This window comes from Mus musculus, chromosome 5, assembly GCF_000001635.26.
Source record: "Mus musculus strain C57BL/6J chromosome 5, GRCm38.p6 C57BL/6J".
Classification (NCBI taxonomy): domain Eukaryota; kingdom Metazoa; phylum Chordata; class Mammalia; order Rodentia; family Muridae; genus Mus; species Mus musculus.
This window is the reverse complement of record NC_000071.6, coordinates 150,306,841-150,334,799: the sequence shown is the minus strand read 5'-3', so window position 1 is coordinate 150,334,799 and position 27,959 is coordinate 150,306,841. Positions and strand designations below refer to the sequence as shown.

Sequence of the window (27,959 nt, the reverse complement as noted above, 5' to 3'; positions counted from 1 at the left end):
ATGCCTAATAAGCTCTCTGTCCCACCCCAGAGATACACGTTCATGTCTTGTCACAATAAAAAGATGTGGAAGCAGCTTAGAAATCATCAAAGGATGAATGAATAGATAATGAGTACTTTGTGGTACATATTGTGGTGGCTTGAATAAGCTTGGCTCATGGGAAATGACACTATTACGAGGTGTGGCCTTATTGGAGGAAGTGTGTCACTGGGTAGGTTGGGTAGGTCTGATGCTCAGGCTCCACTCAGTGAGGAAGAGACCCTTTTCCTAGTGGCCCCTCAGATCAAGATGTAGACCTCTCAGCTCCTCCAGCCCCATTTCTGCCTGCATGCTGCCATGCTTCCTGCCATGATGAAAATGGACTGAACCTCTGAACTTGTAAACCACCCCCAATTAAATGTTGTCCTTTATAAGAGTTGTCTTGGTCATGGTGTCTGTTCACAGCAATGGAAATTCTAAGACACATTTAGACAATGGAATTTTATTCATCCATGAATGGGTAAATGGACAGAACTGGAAGATATTATGTTGACTGGGGCAACACAGACTTCGAAAGACCTAGACTGCATGCTCTCTCTCAGATGTGGACTCAGATTTACATTTTTACATTTTTTTAAAGATTTATTTATTTATCATATATAAGTACACTGTAGCTCTCTTCAGACACACCAGAAGAGGGCATCAGATCCTATTACAGATGGTTGTGAGCCACCATGGGGTTGCTGGGAATTGAACTCAGGACCTCTAGAAGAGCAGTCAGTGCTCTCAACCGCTGAGCCATCTCTTCAGCCTAGATTTACCTTTTTATCTGTGTGCATTTATGTGCAAGTGAGGGCTGAGAAACTAGAAAGGGCTCCATTAGCCAGCAGTGGGTGTGGACTCTAAGGTGTGTGTGTGTGGGGGGAGGCTTTGGTATGAGAGGGAACATGGAGGCGGGGGGGGGGAGCGTAAGTGGTAATGGAAGCCAGGGAGGGAGCAAAGGGTCAATCAACCAAAAATATGCACGTATGAAATTGCTGTAAAAGAGCCTGTTGCTTTATATGCTCATTAATGCCATTCAGACGACTCTGACGAGATCATTGGCTGAGTGACTGAAGCCAATAATAGAATTTTATCTACCAGAGCCAGACAAATGCATTTTAAGGGCAATGGCAGTGGGGATAGCCTTAACCACTCCCTCTTCCAGTGCTGACTCTCGGGGCCTCTTGGGGGATTCATGGGGGCTTAGCTTACGCTCCATGCTTCTGTCTGCAGCACATAGGCACACTGTCAAACACTGGCCAGCCTCCCGAGGCTTGTTACAGGGGAGGCTGATCGAGGTGTGCTTGTCCGTCATTAGACTCTGCGCGAGCAGGGTGGTGAACGACTAATCCCCAAGTTTGCTTTGGGATATGACTCACTCTAAAGCCAACAAGAAATGACCCTGAGGAATGCAGCTGGAGCCGTCCTAGATTCAGAATCTGTCCCTGGATGAAGCCTGCTCTTACAGTGCCCATCTTACCCACAAGTCCCAGGTACCTCCATGACAGCAAGTGAAAAATGAACACTGCCATTGGTTAGTCACGCACTCAGTCTCGGTGGGTCTGTGAGAATGTGCAGGCCTCACCTGACTCTGCTCTCTTCTGTTCACCCACCCCAACATCTTTGTCCTTTCTTCAAGTATTCTCAGTCTCTCACACATCAGAAAGCCTCCTCTCCCTGCCTCACTGCTCTCTCCTTAGTCCTCAAAATCCCATGTCTAGTGTGGCCACACTCTGCGGCTTCTTATCTGACCGATCAGCAGCTGCAGAACTCAGAAGTTAAGTGGAAGCCTTGTCTATAGTCTTATCTGTTGAGGATCCTCCCTGAAGGGCTTTCCTCTCTAAGGTTCCATGCCAATGCCCTGACCCAGTTTGGTTCCAGCACGTTCTCTTTAGCTCCTGTGTTTGTCCTTATGCAATGGCCAAAGCACAGTGAGACAATTTACCTCGGACAATCGTTCTGACCTTTGGACTTTCATCTGATATTCCAGCCATAGCTCCTTTGGGGAACAATAAGACAGAGAAAGGAAGTGACCTCCACTCCCCAGCAGGGGTGAGAGTGGGAGTGGTCCAGCCAGTGAAACAGGGAGAATACAATATCTGAATTATAAAGTAAAATAACTATAAAGCTCCCAAATCTGAAAATTTAAGGTACATTGACACCTCAGATGAGAAACTGTACAAATCTGCATCACTAATCTATAAAATTATTTTTAAAAATTTTGCATCAAATCCCCTTTAGGCTACATGTAGAAAGTGCGTAAGCCACAGCACCAATCTCATACTTAGACCTAGGGGCATCCTTCTATATATTTGTAAAACCCAGAATTCTAAACCCACTCTGGCTTTAAGTATTTTTACGTGAGGGTCACTTAGCCTGCATTTCAGTCCTGTTTGCTCACTATCAGACAGCACATAGGCTACAGTCTAAAAACTAAAGTCAGAGAATGCACATGTGCACAGCCGGAATGCACATGCGTATGTAAACAGCCAGAAGGCTCATGAGTATGTAAACAGCCGGAAGGGGAGTGCAAGAATATTTAGTGCTGACTCGGCAGCTGTCTCTTCTGCGCATGTGTATAGTGTCCATCGTGAATGCACCCTCTGAAAAGAAAGCATCACCATCTTCCCTGGTAAAGGGGCATTTCTGAACATTAGCATGTATTTCTCCTTATCTGCATTTGGCCACTAGGTGCCCAGGTCCAGCCTTGACATGTCAGCTGCTGTTTGATTGGAGAGCTAGCTCAGCAGCCACAAGCATGGGCTGCCTTCCAGAAGGCCTGAGTTTGGCTCATAATGCCCACATCTTGTGGCTCACAGCCACATGCAACTCCAGTTCCATGCCCTCTTCTGGAGTCCCTGGGCACACATAGGGTACCCATGTATATACTCAGGCATACATACATATGTACATACATATATACATACACACACACATAAAATGATTTTTTAAAAATCTTTAACAACAAACAAGAGAAAGGACGTCTGTTAAATTTGATAACAGAAAAGAGGTGCTTGAAGGTAAAATAGCTACACTACATCTCATAGCACATTCTCCATGTTCTCTCACGAAAAACCACCCCATCATGGGCACCGTGGTCCTGCTCTGGCACGCTGCTCTTTAAGTGTTGTCAGTCATTGAGAGTGATAAAAACTTAGGTGTGAAAGTGAGGCCCTTAGACCGCTTAACATGGATTTATCAGCCATGGAAAACATATTCAACAACTGTACAATACCTGGAACCCCAGTACTGGGGAGAAAGAGGTGGGAGTCCAGGGAAAGAATCAGAGGTGAGTCAAGGCTTCATAGGAAGACCTGATCTCAAGAATCTAACGTCAATATTCCAACAAATAGCCCTGCAGACAAGAGTTGCATCACATAATTTCCCCAGAGCTGTTGAGTCCAGTCTACCCCTTTGCCTTTTCTGTTGTGGTCATGTCCCTTACCTGTACCCTGGACAGCTGCATCTTCCTAGGGTTCTCCCAGGTTCTGACACACTTTGCTCCAATGGGTTTTTCCTTGAAAGGATTTGCTCTCTAGGACCTTATGATGTTGCCCCACTCCAGTCAGCTCCCAGCACTGTTACCTGAACCCTTTCATGCTTTCCTATAATATTCTTCTGTATCTGTTGGTTCTCCCTTTCAGATCTGTTTGTTGAGTGACCATATAAGTGAATGGTCCTCTCCTATTCCCCACCTAAAACTAATCCATAGCCTTCCCCATTGTCCTCTGCTTGATAATTCTAATCTATAGAACACAGTCGGACCCTCTGGGGTGGCTCTGTGACCCACTGAAATGGAACATCCTCCCAACTTCCCACTGCCATGCCTGCCATGATACTCTTCGTGCCTTCAACACCTTTGTCCATGGGCTAGCCTTGGTCCATCTTATCTATCTGGATGACGAGGTCACTACTCTTCGATGACTCTCCGTGATGCTCATGAGCTGCTCTCATCTCTAAACTTCTTCATAACCCGATATGTACCTCTAGCATTCCCATGGTGGAATTCTAAGCATGCCTTCTGGTGCTGAGAATTTCTTGAGGATAGGACCTCTATCGTATCTGTACCCTTACACAGTGCCCCAGGTAGGCTTCTCTTGCTGTCATAAAACACTGACTTAAACCGAGTTGTGGAGGAAAAGGTTTGTTTGGCTTATAGCCCATCAATACAGAAAGCAAAGGCAGGTGCTCAAGGCACGAACGTGGTAGCATGGACTGATGGAGAGACCATGGAGCAATGTTACTTACTGGCTTGCAATCTTTCTCATTACAGCCCACCTGCCCAGGGGTGGTACCACCCAAAGTGGGCTGGGCTCTCCTGCATCAATTAAGACAATGCCTCACAGATGTGCCAACATGCCAGTCTGATGGAAGAGACTCTTCATGAGGGTTTCTCTTCCCCAGTGTGTCAAGCTGACCCAGGATTAGCCACCACACACAGCTATTCCTGACACTCTTCATTGAACTAAGTGGGAATGACCTGAAAAGTCGGTCTGCATTGGGTTTCCTTGTTTCTACTTCTTTCACTAATATTCATTATTCTTAAATAATATTAGTACTAACTATCCTTTGTAATGAGTCTCCTTGCCGCTGCTTTATTTGATGTCAAATCTTCATCAGTTCCAACCCCCCCCCCCATATTTCTATTCTTCAGAGGACTCCCACGGCCCCTTCATGAGCACAGTCTCCCAGGGTTAACATGAGACTGTCACTTAGGCCACTTTGATACTGGGAGGTGTATGATGAAGTGGCATCCCACTGACAGTGGGGACTTCCACCAGTGCAGGCTAAGTTCTTTGTAAACACACACAGACTGCAGGAAACTTAAAGCATTCCCTTTAATGGAATTCATATAACTCTAAATCCAGGAATCTTCCTCAACCTTTTAGGTATCTTTTTTGGTTTTTTTTTTTTGTTGTTGTTGTTGTTGTTTTGTTTTGTGTTTGGTTGGTTGGTTGGTTGGTTTTTGGTTTTTCGAGACAGGGTTTCTCTGTGTAGCCCTGGCTGTCCTGGAACTCACTTTGTAGACCAGGCTGGCCTCGAACTCAGAAATCCGCTTGCCTCTGCCTCCTGAGTGCTGGGATTAAAGGCATGTGCCACCACGCCTGGCTCCTTTTAGGTATCTTGAAACCATTTCAACAGGAGATTACTGCTGGCAATACTGAAGGACCCTTGTGTATAGATGTGAAGAAACTGACCAGAAAAGGTTCAGTTGATGATTGTCTTCTACAAAGAGTCCAGTGTTGCTTTGGGATACAGCTAGATCAGACAGCAACACTGTGTCTTACCGTTCGCTCCCACTCAAAGCATCTTTACAGACAGTGATGGTACAGAATGGGCCGTCTCAAGCTTTCAGTGAATGTGTGTAGGGAGCAGAAGGCTATAAGGGCCAGCTTATGCTTAGACAATATGGTGCTGCTATGGATATCTTCTACGAGTTAGCTAAAACATGGCTGACACTAAACATGGTGTGTGTGTGTGTGTGTGTGTGTTGGGTCTGGGTTAGCACAAAATGGCAGACACCAGATGTCTGGGGACCCAAATGAACAGTGATGTAATCTATTATATAACTACTTTTAGCAAGGGCCACTTTTGTATGGGTTTTATACGAACATGGCCTTGAGGGCAGAGTAGCAGCCAGCCTGCTTTTGTGTGTGTGTGTTTCTGTAGCCTCATGTGCCCACTACCATGCAGCCCATGTGTGCCAACATGTGTCTGGGTGCCTGCTGGTGACTGCCTGGTCAGCAGCCTTCTTCTGGAGTGAAAGAGATATGTCTCATGAGTCTACAACTGAAGAGGTAAAAATCTCTTTAACCTCCCAGCCTTTCGTGAGCCCTCCTCAGTTCATGGACCTCACAACATGGGGTTGTGGTTTGGTTGCAGCTCTGGACTGCCAGGTGACGTTCACAACACAAGCCCACGGGTTACGCTAGGTGTCGCAAGGTTAAAAATAACCTAGTGAATTCAGTGCATAAGCTGACATTTAAGCCTAGGTCTGTCTAGCTCCAAACGGTAGTGTGTTTCTACAATGTTGAATGAAAAGCTAAATGCAAGAACAAAGTGTATTTAAGCTGGATGATGTGGGATAAGAACTCCTCACTGCTGTGTTACAAGCTCAATGATGTGGGATAAGAACTCCTCACAGTGCTAATTTAGACAAATTGAGAGAATAAAGAAGGAGATATATTTAGCTAGAGAAACATGTTTTTCCAAGAAAGGGTAGCTGACAGTAGGATAAAGAGACCAAGAATATGAAATTTAATGAAACGTCACGCAAAGTGAATGCTTAATGACAAAGGGAGCAGAAAGAGCCCACACCTGCCACTGACACCAAACACCACGGATACCTCCTCCAAGGTTCTCTCTCTGACCAATTGAGCAATGGTCACAACCACAACTGACAGCATAGGGTTGAGGGGTGGGGGTCCACCCTCGCTCTATTACAATCACCACAGCTGCCAGCCCCAGGGGAAGGCCAGGGCCACAGCAGTTCAGGAAGCGGGGCTGAGCACCACCTCATGACTGTCCGGGAGCACACAAGAACAGCATCTCTGTGGTGGACGTGGTTATGACGCTCCGGATCCCTGAGACCTGAGGTGTCTCCCTGTGTCCTAAACATGAACTACAGCTTCCTTCTCTAGGGTTCCCAGACCATAAAGCCCGAGAGTTCATTAGGCTGTAGGGCACTGAGCAGTACTGGGGCCTCAGACACAGGCATCCACTAGAAGGTTTTGAAGACATGCTGTCCTTTATGTCCTATACTGCCAGGGCAGCACCATGACACCTGTCCAGCTTCCTCAAATGTTCTGCTACACATCATTCCTAGAGTCCCCGAAGTCCCTCTGGAGTGACAGGACCAGGCTCTGTCCTGTCCAGTGTCCCATGCTCAGTGCTCCTGGATGTCCTTTCCTAGGCTTGGCTGTCATTGGATGCTTGGCTGTCTTTACTTTTTCTCTACTATTTTTTTTTAATTTATTATTTTCTCCATTGGAGCTTAAGGTTCCATGTTTTCAGAATGATTATTGAGGCCATTTTTCTCCTTCAGATTTGTCAATTCAACACTTGTCAAATATATTCTGTCTCTGTCTCTCCTTCTCTTCCTGGCCTCTCTCTCTCTCCCTTCCTCCCAATATTTCTCCAGTATTACAAATTAAAACTAAAACATTCTAGGCACGAATTCTACCACTGACTGTATCGGTATCTCTCTTTCGGTTCTGATGGCATGGTTTTCCTCTGTAGCTCAGGCTTGCCCCCACCATGCAAGGGCTGGGGTTACAGGTGTGGGCCACGAAGCCTGGTGGCCTGGAAGTAAGTGGACGAAACTAAAACCAAGCCCTGGAGTAGAGACCCGGTCATCATAGACTATAACTAATTTAGAGGAAGTTGATTTTTCAGAAGAATTCTGTTGTGGGTTTGGTCTAATGCTACTTGTATTATGTTAATTTGACACCCCCGCCCCAAATTACACAGGAATCTGCACTTCTGCACGTAAGATGCTGAGGGCTGGCAGCCAATGGCTGGGCAGGGAGAAGAGGTGAGGGGGGAGGGCGCGAGGTGGGGGGGCAGGACTTTTAGGATTCCCCGGCAAGGGACCGAGGGAAGAAGAAGGATAGCTGCCAAGCCGGGAAAGGAGAGGCTGCCACACCTGAGAAGTGCAGGTCAGAGAGACAGCCAACATGGAAGGGCAGCGGATCACGGCCCAGGAGGACGGCAGGTCTGAGTCCAGGGCAGGCAAGATGGAATAGAGGTTTTAGTAAGTGGTGAATTGGGATTATCGGAAAGTCAGCTACATGGAGGTTGGGAAGTGGCCCAGCCATTGAGCTGTTTAATGGATATTAAAATATAAGGCTGCGAGGATGCATGTGTGCATACGTGTGTGTCTTTCATTTGGGAACTCAGAATATTGGGGCAGGTAATGAGAAATGCATTCCGCAGCCACCACCAGGGTGATTTTGAGTAGAGATTAATTGGCTACTACAACACCTGTAATTTTGCAATCACCTTTTCTCGGTCTCCAATTTTGGCATACAAAGATCTAGGAAAAAAATAAAACAAAATCCCGACGGTCTACTTATATTCCTCTCCGGGTTTCCAGTTCTCTCTAGCTCAAACCATAGGGCATCCCCTGAATGTCTCTAATACCCAGCTACAGACGCCGAGGGGGCAATATTTTTTGAAAGATTTATTTTGCTTTTATTTTATGTGTATGTTTTGCTTGATGCATGTGTGTGCACCACGTGCATACTGTGACTGCCAAGGCCAGAAAACGTGGTTGGTTCCCCTGGAACTGGTAAGTGCTGGAAACCAGGCATGGGTCCCCTCTTAACCTCTGAACTATCTCTCCTGCCCCAAGGGCGTAACATTAAAACCACACGCCTATGGCTTTGAGGGAGCCTCAGAGTGGCCATCTCTGCCTCCCTGTCTGTATCTGACGTTCCATGTAGCTCCTCCTCACCACCCTAAGCCATGTCAAACACCAGGGCCTTGCTCGCACGAGGCAAGCCCTCTGCCACTGTACTACAACCCCAGCTCCTGTTATGTCCATTTTGATATAAATAGAAAAACACACAACGTGCACAGCAACAGCCTCATACCTGATCAAACTGGGGGTCTTCTCCACGCTGCAGAGACTTCGTCAATGGCTTTTCCTACAGGAAAAAAAAAAATGAAAGTAATTATGTAGGCTTGAAACACTGTAAGAGAAACATCTTTACTATTATAATTTTCTCATTCATTTTTTTTTCCTACATACAACGAGGGGGTGCTGGTTTTTAACTAAGTTAAAAAGTATTCCTTTGCTAGTCTGACCTTAACCTTTCTTTGAGGTCTCCCCTGGGAGACTTAGGAATTAAAGGCCCCCTCTCTTTTGAGGACTATTCTGTGTTCTTATTGGCCAGGGAGCCTTTCTGCAGTTCTTTGTAAATCCAGCTAAAATGCAAACACTGACATCAATCATTTGAAATGAGGTGGCTGTCAGGTCCTCAGACATCCTTGGAGCAACTGTGGGTGAGTATTCCTGATGGGAATTTTCTCTCTTCATCCAGGAGTGAGGGCTCACTTGGTGCCCAACCTACAGGCTGGGTGGAGGGCTGGGCACCACGTGGTTCCTGTCACTTGGGGAGAAATTCGGTCAGTGGTCCCCTCTGCGTTATCACTGCCCACAGCTCCGCCATCACTCCCCAGGGAGATGTCCGGAGCCAGCCTCCAACACCAGCTCTGTGTCCCAGCTTCCAAGCCTGCACAGCCCCATTATTCTTCCTTTTCACAGCACATCCCATGGTGCAAAGCCACTTTACACTGAGGTGCATGCATGAATGAATGAAGCTCCTACTTGTCAGAGGCTCCAGATGGGCAGCAACCTCTATCTGTTTCAATAATGAAAGGTTCTGGAGTAGAGCAGGAGGACTTGGTGCAGTGTTAGACATGAGACCCTCCACTCTGTGTGTGCATGTGTGAGCTAAAACTTAAAATGTATATATTAATATTAATATATGTAGTAGTTTGAATATGCTTGGCCTAGGGAGTGGCAGTATTTGGAGGTGTGGCCTTGTTGGAGGAAGTGTGTTACTGTAGGTTTGGGCTTTAAGATGAGATCTCTTCCTAGCTGCCTGGAAGTCAGTCTAGCTGTCTTCAGAATAATTGATGGAACTCTCAGCTCTTCCAGCACTATGTCTGCCTGGATGCTGCCATGCTCCTGCCTTGATGATAATGGACTGAACCTCTGAACCTGTAAGCCAGCCCCAATTAAATGTTGTCCTTATACGAGTTGCCTTGGTCATGGTGTCTGTTCACAGCAGTATAACCCTAAGACCATATATATATTTATGGTCTTAGTATATGTATATACATGTGCCAGGTGTGGCAGAGGCAGGCAGATCTCTATGAGTTCCCAACCAGTCTGGTTTATATTCAAATTTCAGACCAGCCAGGGCTACACACTGAGAGCCCATCTCAATAGGTCAACCCAAAGCAAATGATGTTACATGTCACAGGCCACACCTACAGTGGGATTACCTTCTCACTCCTTCTCAAAAGAGGATTCAGCTGCATACACACAGAAAGGAGGCAACATTTTGCAAACAGCTCAAGCTGATAAAGTTATTGTCACATACAATAGTCAGGTCTATGAGCTAAGAATGTGGGCTTGAAGCCTCAGAAATTAACATACTAAGTTTCCTTCCTTATCTATATTTACTCAAATATGCTGTCTTAATCATTTTCTTTGAAGACTTGGATTAAATATCACTTTCCAAATTATAGTCCCCATCCCCCCCTTTTCCCTGTCTGTTGCTGTGATGGCTAAAGTTGTGCTTAAGAGATCTTTAAAACAAAAGTAACTCTAACTTGTAAGCTGCTGCTTGTGTGAGGTAACATGCTTCATGATCGCACGTCTGTAAACAAGCCTGGCTGCCCCAACATCACAGGATGCACTTGAGCACATGTAGGTGGGAGGTATATAGGCAGGAAGTATGTCAGAATGTAAGCTTGTCCCTGATTGGATGAAGGTGGGAAGCACGTAGCCTTGTGGCTTTTGCCTTTATAAGCCTCTGATTAATGTAATTTGGAGCCATACTCTGGAATCCTAGGTAGGCGGGATTAACATTACCTGTTCTTTCAAACAAAGCATTTTGTTGGCACCTGCTTTGGTCAGCAGACCCTCCATTTCATCATATGTCTGACTTCCCCACCCTTGACCCACAGAATTCACTACTGAGGGTGGGGTGCTACAGGAGTGACTATGTCCCTGTGCACCTGGAAGATGGCTTTGGGAAGAGAAATCTACTTGACATTTCAACATTACAGATATCATCTTTTACGTCAGTATGGATCTATCAGTATCCTGGGGTCCTGAAAGCAGAGGGCATGAAGATGTGTCAAGGGTCTGAGGCATGAGGGCGGATGTGATTGGGGTTCTTGTAGAATGGAAGGGTGAGTGTTGAGGGGCTTGGGGAATGAGTGGTGGATGTGTTTGTTGAGGGGTGGGTCTTAGGGAAATGGAAAGGGATGTGATGGGGGCCTGGGAGAAGTAGAAAGTTGAGACAGGTATGATTAAGATATGTTATACATATATAAATATTAAAGGAAAAAGAGAAATATTCTAAAAAAGAGAAAGAGCCCAAGGCCAAACTGGGTTATGTAGTAGGAGCCTGTCACCAAACAAAATAATAAAAAGTATATGGAAGATTGTGCATCTCCTGTGCCAAAACTACATCATTTACACAAGGGCCTTGGGTATCTGTGAGTTGGTATTTGCAGGTTTAAAAGGCTCCTGGATCAAATCTCTGTGAACCTAAGTTCAGAGAGTTGCATCTAAACAGTCATGTGTGTTTAAAAATGACCATGTGGCCAGAGATGATAGATACCCTGTCCTCACAATGTATGCTTGAATTCTTCATAATTAAACAACTAAAATACAGCCATGACATGACCACTTCTTCTTTTGTTTAGTTTAAATCATACACTGCTCCACTTTGGATGGTATCAGCCATTCTCTAAACCCATTTCAGCAGCTGGCCTTCTGATGGAGCTGTTGTAGACCTGCCCAACTCCTGGTTCCTTCCACTAACAGTAGGGTATTGAGGTCACTCCCTGCCTGGCGTGCCCTTCCTTATGCACCTTATTAGCTATGTTATGGAATTTTCATCCCCCCCCCCCACCCATTACCCCTGCTTAAACAAAACACACCTATAAAAGCTCAGTGTCCGAAACTATCTAATAGGGCAGAATGAAGCCACAGATGTCCATCCTAATTTCAAATAATTTCAGTGTGTTCTGGCTACAACCGTCTTTTCACACCAAGTGCTCTGTAATGCCTAAGAAGGGTGAAGCCGGGTGGTGGTGGCGCACACCTTTAATCCCAGCACTTGGGAGGCAGAGGCAGGTGGATTTCTGAGTTCGAGGCCAGCCTGGTCTACAAAGTGAGTTCCAGGACAGCCAGGGCTATACAGAGAAACCCTGTCTTAAAACAAAAACAAAAACAAGAAGAAGAAGAAGAAGAAGAGGAGGAGGAGGAGGAAGAGGAGGAGGAGGAGGAGGAGGAGGAGGAGAAGGAGGAAGGAGGAGGAGGAGGAGGAGGAGGAGGAGGAGGAGGAGGAGGAGGAGGAGGAGGAGTGGACAAACAGGCCAGATCACAGCTACAAGTCTCTAGAGGCCTATTGCTCAGAGGCAAGTTTATCCTAGGAATTCAAGAAGCACATTAAATACATCACTTCCCACTTTTAGCTTCTTAGTGGGTCCCCCAAATTCCAACTGGGGCCCACACAGGCTAGACTTCAGAAGCTAGGCAACTCAAGTTATAACAATGTCTGTGGAGTCATACCCATCGACATGTTTAAGCCAGCAGAGGCATGGGGCTCATAGAATAGATACTCAGACTGTTGAATGTGTCATTCCCCCGGCTCAGGACCATCCTAGTAAGCCTTGGGTATGACAGTAGTGGGTGGAGCAATGTGTGAGGACACAGGATGGGGGACCCCCAGCCTCCTGGATAGCCTGGGAGCCTCTTATCCTCACTAAAATATGGTTACTATGGAGAGGGAAAGAAATCCAGCCACAGCATTGGGAAGATGTGTGGTATAGAGCATTGAGTATCATCCTCTTAGTGGCCTGTGAGCATGGCCGTCACAGTCTTTCAGAAATTTCTTAGGGCTGGAGAGATGGATCAGCGGTTAAGAGCACTGACTGCTCTTCCAGAGGCCCTGAGTTCAATTCCCAGCAACCACATGGTGGCTCACAACCATCTGTAATGGGATCTGACACCCTCTTCTGGTGTATCTGAAGACAGCTACAATGCACTCTTAAATAAAACAAATAAATACTTTTTAAAGAGAAATTTCTATGTTAAGATGGACCCGTGTCCTCCTGGATAATGTCTAGGAGCTAAAACCAAATCCCACATGCTCTCTTGGGATCATACACACTCCTACAGATATTAAGATTTTTAACTTCAACTTCCTATGTTCTATATATGTTCTATATATGTTCTATATGTAACCAGAAAGTTCTATTATAAAAAAAAATAGTGTGGAGGTGTATTATAAAGTATAAATGTTTCTTAAGAAAAACAAAAAGCCCACATTACTAGAAAAACTTTAATATTTTAATATAGATTTACTCATTTTTTTACTTTATTAGTGTGACTGTTCGCCTGTGTGTATGTCTGTGTACCATGTGTGTGCAATACCTGTGGAGGCCTGAAGAGGATATTGAATTCCCTGGAACTGGAGTTACAGACAGCTGTAAGCACCATATGGATGCTGAGAACTGAACCCAGATCCTCTGAAAAGCAGAGTGCTTCCTAACTGTGAGCCGTCTCCAGCCCCAAGACACTAATCTTGATTGTTAATTTAGAGGAAGCTTTTGGGGGTGATTATTAAAACAACCGAAGTAACACTTCAACTAACGGCCAGACTTTGTAAGTCTCAAGACTTGAACGATTGCTTATAAGAACATGTTTTGTGGAAAATTCACATTATATAAATTTATATCACACATTATATGTGAGTTGGCAAAAATGTCAGAACTCAGATCGGCTTCCCCCCATCTTCACTAGACAGAGGAGGATTGTGAGTGGTGTGATATCCCATCACCATGGCCACAGTATCTTTCTGAGTGGAGGTCTGGGGACCCAATTGTTGTCACCCTCTGAAACATTTAGCCCAGATCATGGGGTTCCCGCAGCAGCAGGAATGCTCTTTCAGCCTGAACTGAAGAAAGGCGGGCACAAGACATTTTTCTCTTCCTATCTTACTAGTGGTAGCTCTGACTTGACTTTAAAAACATGCTCTGAATAACAATAACCTTTCACCCCAAGCAACTCCTCCTGTGTGGGGGGACTGGGGGGGGGGCAGACACCTGAGGCTAGGAACTGTCCTGATGAGGCATTGGTGTATGGACTGGCTACTACACAGATCAGCTGCATGCCTGTTTGTCCACGGGTGACAGTGTCGTCCTGGGACACCCTGAGCACGTCCTAGTAGTGACTACCCAGAACTAGTTAGAATCCTCAGATTTATAGGGACTGTGCTTGCGGAGGTGGACGCATCTGAGTTTCTGTAAGTAAAACATACACTGATTTTTACCCAAAGCTTTGGGAAAAATAATTCAAGATCAAGACAATGATACTGGCTGTCTCAAAGAAGTCAAAGATACAGGCAGGCAGGTTTCTATCTGCTGCTGGTGGTGGTGGTAGTGGTGGTGTGTGGGTGTATGTGCATGTGCACGCACCGTGAGACATGATGGGAGACTCAAAGCCCTTAGGTCTATCTGGGTACTCATTTTTTGAAAATGAAACCTCTTGAGGCAATCTGTCCTATTTGTGGCTGGCTCTGCTCATGTCAGAGGAGCCTATTTCTCTGTCAAATTTAACAGTTCCAAGACCAAATCCATTATCTGAACAGTGGAGGGGAGACTTCAATTAAATTTGGCTACAAAGTTAATCTTTGCTTTAATTGAAGAAGAAAATGGCTCCCAGACACCTTTCTCCTTCTACAATATCCACCACGAAACATGAGCTATGACCTTCACTCATTTACTTCTGAATTATAGTCTCTTTTGTTGGTGACTGCTACTTTTATTGCTCCAAAACTTACTGCTCTACGGCCTCGCTTCGTTTAAGAACCAGACTTCCAGTTCGTCTGGCTGGATCTCTGTGTCTCCCTTCAGGTCCTTGCTCCACACAGCAGCTCTTCACAGCCTCTAGGGTCATCTCCCCAACTTGCCCCATCCTGACCAGCTGACCAGCACCATACTTGCTCTCTTTCTGGTCACCTCTGCCACTCTTCTGTTTCCCAGCGAGTGGCCTGCACTTCTGTTTTCTCTTCTCTGCTCCCCTGCCTTCTATCTTTGGTTTGACCTAGGGTTTCTCTTTGTATAGCCCTGGCTATCTCTTTGTAAACCAGACTGGCCTCAAATTACCAGAGATCTGCCTCTGCCTCTGCCTCTCTGCCTCTGCCTCTGCCTCTCTGCCTCTGCCTCTGCCTCTGCCTCTCTGCCTCTGCCTCACTGCCTCACTGCCTCACTGCCTCTCTGCCTCTGCCTCTCTACCTCTCTGCCTCTCTGCCTCTCTGCCTCTCTGCCTCTCTGCCTCTCCTCTTTGCCTCTCTGCCTCTCCTCTTTACCTCTCTGCCTCTCTGCCTCTGCCTCCCAAGTACTGGCACTCAAGGCATACGCCACCACTGGCAGGCATGTGATCTGGATTTTCTCTTATCACAGAAAAATGTCATCCCCAGAGGCCCCGGGAATCTCCAAAATGGTGGCCATTATTTTCAGTACTCTCTCTCTCTCTTGGCCTCCAGTTGCAATGAGATGTCCTCTACCGTCCCTTTCTTTCCACGCGAATTACCTCCCACCCCAGCCAGCTCTCATTTTTCTCCATGGCCTTCATAGGATAATCTGCCTCTAAACTATTCATACTCTGTAGTACTGAAGCATCTTGGGAAAATCTCCTGGCATATCCATGCTTACCTCTATTCAACCTAGGACTTGAGTAGAAAGAAATCCCCAAAGGTATCAGGGACATCATGGAGGAGAGAATAGTGTGGCAAGAGATGTACGTATGAATAGATACCAATAAGATATCTAATAGCAAGAGTCGGATAACTGATCGACTGACTAGTTGATATTAAGATTTGTGCACATTAAAGTTGCTACCAAGCCATAGCAAACATCTCTACTGCCCAAACTATACTGATGACCTTAGAAATGTGAAAATTTAAAGTGCTCTGTGGAAACACAGCCGTGCTACCTCAAAAGGCGGTCACTCAAGACTCCACTAGTATTGTGCATTCACTTATTTGTTTATCTGTTTATTTATTTTGCTGCTGAGGTTAAAACCCAGGGTCTTGTGCGTGCAAGGCAAATTCTCTGCCACCCAATGACACCGCTAATTCCTACAACTGAATGATTGTGAATAGTTTTGTATCATATCCCTCCCTGTCATGGCCTGGAATATCCTAGAAGACAGAAAGACTGTAAGAGCCACAGGGAGTGATAACATGTTGAAATAGTATTTGCTGAATGGACTGGGGCCATTGAACATATGAACTCACAATGACCGAGACTATGTCTACAAAACATGAACAAGATCAAACCAGTCAAAAATCACAACATGTATGGGGGAGGGCTTATGAGCTCCCACCAGAATCTGAGGAGCTATTGGCTGTTGTCAACCCAGGGAGAGGTCTGGTCAGCTTTCTTCAGGGATGTGAACCCGGCAGGCTGCCCATGCTCCAGAAGTTGGGCTCATACACACATGCATATAGACATCATTAAACAGACTCAGTGGGTATTAGATTGAAAAAACGAGAAAAGGGGCCCTTGAAGTTGGGAGGGAGAAATGGTGGGGAGAATAGGGGAAGAACTGAAGGGAGGGACCAGAAAGTGGATAAGATCCAAATATTCTATGCATGTGTGAATAATAAGTAAAATATTTAATAAAATACCTTTTATATTTATTTGTGTGTGTGTGTGTGTGTGTGTGTGTGTGTGTGTGGTGTGTGCTCACGCCACGACCTTTGAAGGTCAGATGACAAGCTGAGAGAGGAGCTTCTCTCCTTCTATCAGATAGAATCTGGAGACTGGATCCTGTTTCCAGACTTGCTGGCAAGCACCTCTACCTGCTGAGCCATCTTGCTGGCCCTTGAATGGATTCATATTAGTACCTTTTTGTCCCTACAAAATACAAAACACTTTCGTATGATCTCTTACTTGTGTTAAAAAAAAATGATGTTCCCGTCAGTTCCCAAAAGAAGGTAGAGGCGGCAAAGACCCAGTAGAAATGGGAAAAAAAAATCAAATCAAAAGAACATTGAAATTCCATGTCCTCCCTGGCAGCCTGGTTGTCATCAAGAAGAGAACCTTCTGGTCCCGATGCGGTGGGGACGAGGAGCCCCCATCCGCTGTAGAATAGAGCAGCCACAGAGGAAAAACAGTATGGGGGCTCTTCAAAAGGCTAAAAATAGAATTAGCATGCCTGTGTTTCATGTATATTGCTCCCAGGTAGATACTTGAAGGAATCTAGGCCACCATACAGCAGAAACTCCTACACACATGAGCTGATGTGACCCTGTTTACAGCAGCCAGGGCATGGGCCAGGATTAAGCACATCAACAGAGGACAATAAAGAAAACCTGGCAGATATAGACAGTGGGGTTTTACTATTTACATTAATTATAAAGATGCAAGGGGATGTGTTACGTGCACAAAAGTAAACAGAGTTGGATAGCATCACTTTGTATGACTTCTTCCATATGTAGAATAGAGATATCATAGGTGTGTGTGTGTACACACATACAGACACACAGACACACACTCATTTGATGCTTTCTTGGCACAGAGGCAACTGTTTTCTTTGGGAGGAGTGGCCACTGGTAATTGATACAGACACCCATGTGTGTATGCGCAACACTAGTTCAACCCAGTGGATTAGAAAAAAGGACATGAAATTTGGAGGGGGTAGGGGGTCCTGGTGGAAGCTGGAGACATGGGGTGGCTATGATGAACATACACTGTACACATGTATGAAAATTTCAAGAAATCAATAAGAATGTTAAAATAAATTATAGCCCCACCCATGCATGAACTGAATACTACTAAATTGGAACACAAAGCCCTTTGATCTTTTTTTTTTTTTTCCTATTTCAAGATACTTTTCACATGGTTTATTTGCTATAAGTTTCAACTGGGCCATGGTGGGGGGCATTCCATTCCATTTCACAGATGAGAAGCCTTACTTAGGAGCCATGGAAGAGATGGTTTTCACCTGCTTGATTCCAAGCATGAAAACGCACTTCATTCAGGGTTAGCCACACGCAGAGAAAAGCAACTCTGCACACTCAGCTGGGAAAGTGTCTCAATCAGCTGCTCGGAGGAATCCCAATCTCAGGGCTTCCTCAACTGTTGCCTCTGCTGTTAGCCACTGCCAATTCTGTGGTTCTGAGCTACGGCGCGCTACAGAAGTGGTTCTCAATCTTCCTAATGCTGCGGTCTTTTAACACTGATTCCTCAGGTTGTGCGGACCCTCCAACTATAAAATTATTTTCGTTGTTACTTCATAACTGTAAGTTTTGCTACTGTTATGAGTCATAGTGTAAATGCCTGATATACAGGACACCTGATATGAGACACACACACCCTCCCCCAGCATCCCAGCGGCATCACAACCCCACAGGTTGAGAACTGCTGGTCTACAGGTTTCCTGGGAATGGCTTGTGAGATTAAGGAAGGCAGTGCCAGCCAAAGCTGCCTCACTACCAAGCAACTAGTTCAGAAATGACTGGTTTAACTATACCTGAAAAATAAGGCAATTCCTTGTCAAGCATGGTGTAAGTATTCCCTGTATATGACTAGCCACCCATCCTCCAGTCTCTTTTCTGAACAGTATGACTCCGGTCTTCATCCCAGCCCTTGGCAGGAAGCTCAATCCATGTTATTCTCTGTGAACTTTTATCAGACACATTAAAGCAGCAGCAGCCTCAGATTAAAGAGGGTTTTGGTCAAAAGGAAGGGAAGTAGATTTGAAAGCACTGTGCAGAGATCTGAAGGCTCTATCTCTACTGTTTACACATCCCCAGCCAACAAACACAAAATGCTTTCTTAGCACAGAAGGATGGCCAGGTACAATGGTACAAGAGAATCGCCCTCCTTCAGCCTTGCCTATCTTGACACCTACCAGGGTCATGAAGCTTTGAATACAACAGACTGCATTAGGATCTGGCATGTAAAAATCCTGTCCCTCAGGCTAGAGAGATGGTTCAGCAGTTAAGAGCACTGGCTGCTCTTCCTGAGACCCCGAGTTCAATTCCCAGCAACCATACAGTAGCTCACAACCATCTGTAATGGACTCTGGTTTGTCATAAACCCTTCTTCCAGCACCTGGAACTTTAGCATGCTATAATGCCATCATTAGCTAACTGCTTGGCCTACAATAAGCCAGCTGGTCAGGACCATAGTTCATACAGGTTTGGTCTTACAGCACAGCATCCTTCCTTGTACACACTGGCTGGTGCAATAGTTTGGCATGCTGGATTCTTCCATGATCTCCTACTTTAAGAAAACAGTCTGTGTTACTTCTAGTTTATGTTCAGTCTTGTTTATTTCTTTGGAGGTTAGCAAACCAGCTAGGTCTCGCTGTGGTTTTTTTTTAAAAGCCTCTAATCCAGCTTTATGGTAACACAGTTAACATTTTAATGAATTATTACAGCTCCCACCAGTCCATACCTGAGCTTCCAACTGGGCACAGGGCCAGTATCTGAAAGACCCCGCCCAGGTCTGAGCCAGTGTCTATCATGTGGCTCAGGCAAACCCCACCTCCACAAGATCTTTCATCCTGAAAATACTTGCAACGTGGCTCTCTCCCTCCATCTTGGTCTTTGCTAAAGGGCAAGATGAAAACTACATAGGCCAGCTGCTTTTGAAATCATGTGGATATTTGCCTTTTCAGAGACTCCAAAGTCTCCAAAAAAACAAAACTCAAATTCTTCTGTCAAGTGAGTTGAGATTTCTCCTTCCTGTTGGATGTTCTAGGCTCAGGCATTTGCCTAAGCCCCCAATCATTCCTTGCACATATTAGGACTATGACTGTGCTTAACAGGACTATTCTGACCTTACAGTAGACAATGCTGGGATCTGACTGATTACCTGAAGCATGGATCACCAGCAGTTTTGTGATAGAAAAGTAAGTTTCTTGAACCTAAGCCAGACTATAGGAGAGGGGTCAGACAAAAGAACCATCCTGGGAAGACAGAAAATTTTTTGAAATTCTGAATGACCCATTCTTTCCCATGGTGCGCTGCCTGGCTTCTTAGTATGGCATGGCGGTATGCTGTTTCTTGCTGTCTCTGCTAGCCTCGGGTCTTTATGACAGTTTGTCTCTGAAAACCATCACTGTTGGACTTCGTATCCTGGTTATACACTGCTGTGGTCCTCAACATTTACCTTTGTGGTGGTTCAAATGAGAACCGTTCTCCACAGGGTTGTGGGTTTGAACACTCGGTCCCCAGTAGGTGGTGCTGTTTTTGAAGGTTATGAAACATTTAGGAGTTGCAGCCTTGCTGTTGGAAGTGGGTGGGCTTTGGCAGTTTATAGCCCCGCCCCACCTCCAGTTCACTCTCTCTCAGCTTTATGTTTGTGGTTGATGAGATATTCTATCAGGTTCCTGACTTACTGCCTGCTGCCATGTTCTCTCTAGATCCACAAGCCTGAATAGACTCTTTTTTTTTGACGGGATGTTCTCTTACAAACAGAAAGCATCCATGGTAACCTACGTACTTGTTGGAAACACAATGAGAGGGTAGCCTGGTCTTCTGTTGTGAACTTTTATTTGTTAACCTCAGTCTTTGTTGAGGTTTCACTACTTTGAAGAGACACCATGACCAAGGCAACTTTTATAAAGGCAACTCTTATGAAGGTTTATAATTGTCGTGGCCCAAAGCATGGCATTGAGCAGAAAGACATGGTATGGAAGTAAGTTCCTGCAACCAAAAGTCAACCCCCATGAAAATACAGTTCATACTACGGTCTGATATGAACATACAGAAACAAAAGCCACACAAAACAACTTCCACTCTTAAAAAACTGTAATATTCTTTATTCTACTCCACTGAATTGTTCTATTTCAGTGAGGACAATATCTTGTCTGAGAGGATAAGATGGTAGTTCTAATAAAGTGTATACATGGAGTGTGTGTGTGTGTGTGTGTGTGTGTGTGTGAGAGAGAGAGAGAGAGAGAGAGAGAGAGAGAGGTGGAGCGAGAAAAAAGAAGAGCAAGAGTGAGAGACAGCAAGAGTCAGTGATGGATGGGCAGGAAGAGAAGCTAAGAATTACATGAGGCAGAATATTCATCACTGCACGTGGCCAGCAAGAAATGGGTTTACCCAGGTGCATGGTACAGGTAAGATAGATTGTGGCCAAATCAAGAGATAGAAGAATATGAAATGAGGGTTTCAAACAAGATAAAAGAGACAAAGGTACACCTAGGAAGATTCATCAGACAGGATGGGAGGAAAGAGAGATATCGTCCCTGTCTCTCTCCACTATGTCCACCTTGGGGACATGCTGCCCCACTCTAGGCACCCCTGTTTGTACATGCAGGCATTTACTCTGACTTTCATCAGCCTAGGGAGCAAACTGAAAATTCCACAAATGCCAAAGACAGAAAACTGAACGAAAAGGACCACAGAGCTCCTGTGCAACATCTGGAAAGGCTGAGTGGAATACATGATTTCTAAACCTCAGAGCTGATCTGAGGAGACACACAAAGGGCAAGGGATGAGATGGCATCTGGCTGCCTGTGGGAGGGCTCTTTGTCTCAAGATCCTGGCAGCATTTCTGCTGTCTCCAGAAAGATAACAAAGGAAGCCTTGAGCCCCCAGTGGTGGGACAATGGAAAGACAAGACCTTATATAAACTCACCTCCAAAACAGTGAGGACAATTCCTTATTGGCAAAAGTTACCAGGCATAACAAACACAAACACGGTCCTTTGAAAGTTGGTATTACAGCACACTCACTTATAGGAGGACAGAAAACACTCAGTTAAGGTGAGTGAATGCATAAAAGAAACCTGGGACTGTAAGGAACAAAATACAGCAAAGCCCCCAGAAACCTTTAAATAGATATTAAAGGAGAAATAAACAGAGCTTCTAAGGATTAAAAATGCAATTGCTGAAATCAAAATTCTGCTTAGGAGGATTAATTAACATATCAGATAAAGCCCAAGTTCTCTTGAACACTAATGAACTAAAGTGTAGGTCTGAGGAAATTACTCAGTAAGCATTTGAGATGAAGAGTTAGCAATGGAAGAAGAACAGGGAAAGGATGAGTGATATAACACACAGAAACAATAAAAACATGTGTATGAGGAGCTGGGCAGTGGTGGCACACACCTTTAATCCCAGCACTTGGGAGGCAGAGGCAGGCGGATCTCTTAAGATCGAGGCCAGCCTGTTCTACAGAGTAAGTTCTAGGACAGTCAGGGCTATACAGAGAAACACTGTCTCAAAAAAAAAATTTAACTAACTAATTAATTAATTAGTACTGTGAATGAGTAAAAAGGATAAAAGGTGATATTCAGATACTGAATAGTCAAGTATTTTCCAGAGTTGGTGAATGAATGAATGATATAAGTCTGACTTAAAAAGCTTAAGTCTCAAACACAAAAATAATAAGAAGTTCACATGCAAATGCAGAGTAATAAAAGCAGAGTTCCAAAGCCAAAGAGAAAACCATAAAAGCAAACAGAGAAAAAGTAAATCTTCTACAAAGGAATAAAACAAGAGAATTTTCAAGAGAAACCACAGAGGCAACTGAGTGAAACAGAGCTTCAAAGATCTAGTCTCAAGATCTATAGGACAAATGAGTTACACCCAGAATTCTATACCCAGCTGAACTATCACCAGAGACTGAGTGGGGACACTGAGCTGAGAAACACGAGCCTTCCCTTTGACTTTTATGCTATAAGATAAAAATATAAAAATGACAAAGATGACCTCACTTAGCTTGCTTAGCGCACAAGAAAGACAAACCAAGATAACAATGAATAAGAACATAGGCAATTAAATGTCCCCACGAAGCATTAGAAAATAGGATAAAATTATTGACTTTTCCATCAATATCAATGACTCTGACTTGAGCATCTTTTGGGTACAAATAGAAATACTGCTGAACAACTGAAAGATGTTTATAAAAATATTGATGAAAACTGAAATCTGATTTTTGTAGGACATTCTTACTGTCCATCATTTTTCCTCCACTAAGGATAGATCTCTGGGTACTGAAAAGTCATCTATAGAATTTTAAACTTTAATGTGCCATGGTGCAGGTTCTATTGTTCACCGTCTATTGAACAGTTACAGTAGCAGCCACACTCTCCCTTGGGTATCATCAGAATTACTTTTTCCTTCTTCTGTTTCTCCTTCTGCAAGGTTCTCTTCTCTCCCTAAGGCTTTAGATAGGATTATATCCCATGCCTTTCATCCATCAATCTATATGTGAAATAGAAATAACACCACATTGACCAATGTATTAAACAGAGCAGGGCATGATGATGCATCATAATGACAGTACATGAGCAGAGATGGAGACATGAGTTCAAGGCAGGCTTGCTACAAATCCGGTCTGAGACACTGTCTCAAAACAACAACAAAACCCAAAGAGAGTGTTAAAGAAAAAAAAGAAAAAGAAAAAAAATCAATGTCAACTGCTAAATAACCTTTCTTCAGATTTTAGAACTACAGTGCCTAATGATTTTTAGGACATGAAAGAGCTTTCCTTAGTCTTTGGCTCTACACATCAATGAACGGAAGCATGTATGTTTCTGTGAGGGTTAGCCTGAAAGAAAGTAATATTCCTGTTTGGGGAAAAAAAAAACCAAACAAACAAATAGCTCCAGGAGGTCAAGTCTGTGACATTCTAACTACAGAAGAAAGTAAAAACAAAACACATGCCCCAGAAGACCCTGCTCAGTGTGTAGCCATATTACCCACAGTGCTTTGCTTTCCATGTCACAAGCTCTTGGCTCTCCCGAGTTTCTCCAGATGTAGCTTTGAGGATACCAGCCCCTTCATTACCTAAAGATGTTTGCTTTTGAACAAACATGGGTCCTTCCCACCAACTCTCTTCTGACCTTAAGGGAAGCACCCTGGGTCTTGGTCTCATAAAAGAATGCCACATAGTCTCCCAAATAGAGGGTCACAGTACTCCAAGCAATGAATATTTATCTATGTCTATATCTGTCTATCTATCTTTCTGTCTGTCTATTGTCTGTCTGTCTGTCTGTATATCTACCTACCTACCTATCTAAATGTCTACAGTATGTACATGACTTATAGCTATATTTGAAAGCAGGCTGAACAAATAAGTATCAATCCTCCATGTCCTCTGCTTCAGTTCCTGTTTCTGTGTTCCTGCTTTTAAGTCCAGTTGTAACTTCAACCAATGATGGACTGAGCTGTAAGATAAAATAAATCCTTGCCTTCCCAAGTTGCCTTTGGTCATAGTGTCTATCACAATGGGAAACCAAACCAAGATAACATTGTTTGCATATCATTTATGTATATCCTTCTGAGCAATTTAAAATCATTGCTAGGTGCCTTATAACAACCACTACAGTGTAAATACTGAGGGTTAGTTGCTATGATACCATATTTTTTCTGGACTCACATCCTGTTCAGTATATGCAGTACATCACCCCCCCCCCCCTGCTACCCCTGCTCTCCATGTTTTGATTTGAGCTTGGTTGGGTGAATAGACCAGGGACCCATGGACCTAGAGTACCAGTCATGTTCGGATCAGAGATGGGGTCTGTACTCACCAAAGGCTCTGCCATGATGATTCGAATCTTACGCTCGGCCTGAGTGGTGAAGTTCACAAACAAACTCTTGAGGACATACTCTCCTGGCTTGCTGTCTGGGTCCACATTGATCGGCAACATGGCCGGTGGTCCTTTCTCCCTGTGCGTGCCAGAAGCAGGTGGGACTGGAGGTTTGATGTAACCGTTGCCAACTGGAGAAGCTGAAAAACAGAGTAGATTTTAATGGCAGAAAAAAAAAGTCATAAATATTCAGACGGTATATGTTAGTAAATCATCAATGTAAGACTGAATCATAAAAAGGTCTGCTTCAAATCATAGCCTGCTCATATTCTCTAGAAATGCTGTTAGAATTTAAATATTTTGATCATGTGGTGTTTTTATTACAATCAAATACACCATTCCAAAAGTCTTTATCACATGGATATAGCGGATTAATTGTATAACATTTAAGATGTTTGGGGCTTCTTTTTAAATAACCTAGGCAAGTAGATTAAGAAGTGTCAGAAAAGTGATTTCTTGTCTAGTTTTTAATGGCAGGCTCCCTGTTTTCTGTTTCATAAGTGAAGAAACTCTTGGCTCATTGCTTCCACAAATCTCTAAGAGCCAATTTTCAAAAACTCAGCTGGTTGCTGCTCTCAAACGGATGTACTGCTAGAAAGAAAGGTCTCAGCAGCCCATGCTTGCAGTCCTAGCTCTGGGAGGCTGAGGCAGGAGAATCTCTGTGAGTACAAGGCCAGCCTGGGTAATGCAGGTGAGTTCAAGGCCAGCTTGGTCTTCAGTAAGAGCAAGGGAAGGAGGTCCTGCCTGTCTTTCTATGCCCCTCTCTGCATACACTTGTCAGAGCCATGCAGCACTCAGCACTCTCCTGGTTGCCTTCAGATCAACATGTAGAACTCTCAGCTCTTCCAGCACCATGTTTGCCTGGATGTTGCCATGCTTCCCACCATGATGATAATGGACTGAACCTCTGAATCTGTAAGCCAGCCCCAATTAATTATTTTCTTTAGAAGAGTTGCCTTGGTCATGGTGTCTATTCACAGCAATAAAACCCTAACTAAGACACAGTAGATGGTAGTTAACACAGAGACTCACAACTGGCCATCAGACTACAGAATGCTCAGCTGTAAAGGGACTACCCGCCTCCCCACCAAGGCTCAGGGACCGGAGTGTAAGAACCAGTGGCAGTGTTATATGGAGTGTTATATGGAGGCAGCTGGCCATTTGCACGAATAATTCACAGTGGCTCTAACAGCATGCAAGCACAAGACCTGTGCAAGCCCACACTCGACCAAACCCCACTGCTGAGAAAGGGCTCTGGGAAAGAAAAGATCCTGTTTCCTTGAAGAGCACAACCTCTGGCAAGTCAGCCATGCTCCAGTGGAAACCGCACATCAAAGAACATTTTGGGCAGCACAAGTTGGTCTTGAAGAGTTTTATTTTGTTTTGGAGGACGGGATTCAGAGTTGAGTGGATGGGAAGAAGGACAATCTGGGAAGAATTGGAAGAGCGAACATGTTCAGGACACACTGCGAGACACTTGGAGTTCTCAAAGAAACCATATCAAAGAGGGACAGGGGCTGTATTGATGACATCCAAGGTGTGGATTGAATTTTTGATCCTCACCACCACTGGGCCAAGTTACAATTCCTGTTTTGATTTTTACAAAATGTAGAGTCATATTTGTACTGATTCCCAGCAGGGGTAGCCATCAAGGCTCCTGGAATTGGGGGGGGGGTGGTCTCCACACAGAACCTGTAGGAAGCCGCCCTCACATTCGCCGTTACAAGATGGCGCTGACATCCTGTGTTCTAAGTGGTAAACAAATAATCTGCGCATGTGCCAAGGGTAGTTCTCCACCCCATGTGCTCTGCCTTCCCCGTGACGACAACTCGGCCGATGGGCTGCAGCCAATCAGGGAGTAATACGTCCTAGGCGGAGAATAATTCTCCTTAAAAAGGGACGGGGTTTCGCCATTCTCTCCTTTGCTCTCTTGCTCTGGCTCTTGCTTCTTGCTCCTGAAGATGTAAGCAATAAAGTTTTGCCGCAGAAGATTCTGGTTTGCTGTGTTCTTCCTGGCCGGTCGCGTGAACGCGTGTAAGAAGAACCCAATTTAATGGAAACATATTTTAAGCAGATAGTTGCTGAAAATAATTTCGTATGTGAATGCAAATCTATCTGTTTTTAATGGAATTTTGCCATGTAGAATTCTGAGTATAGAATATTTGAGATAATCCTATAGCTCCAGATACTGGCCAGGCTGAGGCTGGAGGCTCATTTGAGTCTAGAGTTCAAGGCCAGCCAGGCCAACAAGTTGAGCGCCTATTTCTTTTTGTTTTGCTTTGCTTTACCTCTTTAAAAAGAGCCCCACTCTATAGACCTGGCCTCTATAGTTTGAGTCTGGCCTCAAACTCAGAGCCAATCCTCCTGTCTTAGCTTCTCTAAAAGCTGGGATCACAGCAATCTGTCACCATGACCGGCTAAGAGAACCGTGATTTTCTAAGAGGAAAAAAAAAATTCTAGCATCTACCAGCCAAGTACTAATCAGGTGTCAATTATCCTGCGAAGAAACTAAGATCAGGTGAGCTTAGAACAGGGGTAAAATGTGGACTGAAAGCCCAGCTTATCGAGAGTGCTTATTCTACAGCAAATAATCCAAGTCGGCTGATGGAGGTCACTGTTGCTCATGTCTGCCTGGTCTCCAGTGCTCACAGACATCTTGTGGAAGTAGGGCACTGTCCCAGCTCAGAGGGACATCGAATCTGCACTATCTTCCTACTGTATCAAGGTCACCACACTTCAGAGCCAGAGAACTGAATGTCAACCTAAAACCTTCCTTGGGAAACAATGCTTTATTATCCTGGTGTCTCTCAGGGCTGAATGCATTTCTAGAGACCAGCGGTAACTGTGATGACATAAGATCCCGAGATCACAAGATCCTGAGGCTGAACCCATAATGATAGTGAGGAGCTGTTCAGGACAATGACCCTTGGCACACCCCTGGCAAGGTCACAGATAGCTGTGATCCTGGCACCAGAATACCTGCCTGCTTTACCAGCCTCTCCATTGATAAGCCCAAAGTACCCACCCACAGCTGTCTTTAAAAAGAGCATCCTTCTGTACTTCCAATCTGATGTCTCTGTGTGGAGAGTCCACCCACGTATCAAGCCAAGTACCCCCGAGTAGAAGCAGAGAGTGAAGGGGAAGCAGTCTCCGCTTCAACGATGGCTCTGGGTTTGCACAGTCCAGCCTAGAGAGATGGTGGCACAGTAAAGGTCATGGGTGAGGGCCTTTGAGCCGGATCTGTTCCTTGGTTTCAGAAAGCCTTCTTTATCTCACCATCGTCAATTTCAAAACAAGCACCAGCCTCCGTCGCTATCATTCTCAGGAAGAATCGCCACAAGGCTTTTAGTGAAGCCTTCCCCACAGGGAAGCTACGCATTTGAGGATCAGAAGTTTGCACAGCTTGGTCATCAAAATCGATGCCAGCTCCTCCCTTGTGTGAGCCTGGTGGTACACAACTGTAATCCCAACACTTAGGAAGGGGAAGCAGGAAGAGAAGAAGTTTGAGGCTAGCCCAGGCTATAGAACATCCTATCTCAGACAACAACAAATAAACCGAAAGCAAAACA

The 27,959-nt window shown here is 44.7% G+C and overlaps 1 protein-coding gene across 11 annotated transcripts in view; it reads right to left on the bottom strand.

Moving 5' to 3' along the window:
- Positions 1–27,959, bottom strand: part of Fry (FRY microtubule binding protein) — a 379,136-nt gene that overhangs the window by 162,954 nt on the left and 188,223 nt on the right. For all 11 annotated transcript variants that reach the window (XM_006504932.3, XM_006504933.3, XM_030254574.1 and 8 more), the window contains 2 exons: positions 24,331–24,530; positions 8,616–8,669 (listed from right to left, as the gene is read on the bottom strand). In XM_006504932.3, the coding sequence (XP_006504995.1) occupies positions 8,616–8,669; positions 24,331–24,450 (174 nt within the window). In that variant the 5' untranslated portion in view covers positions 24,451–24,530. The remainder of the gene's footprint in view (positions 1–8,615; positions 8,670–24,330; positions 24,531–27,959) is intronic.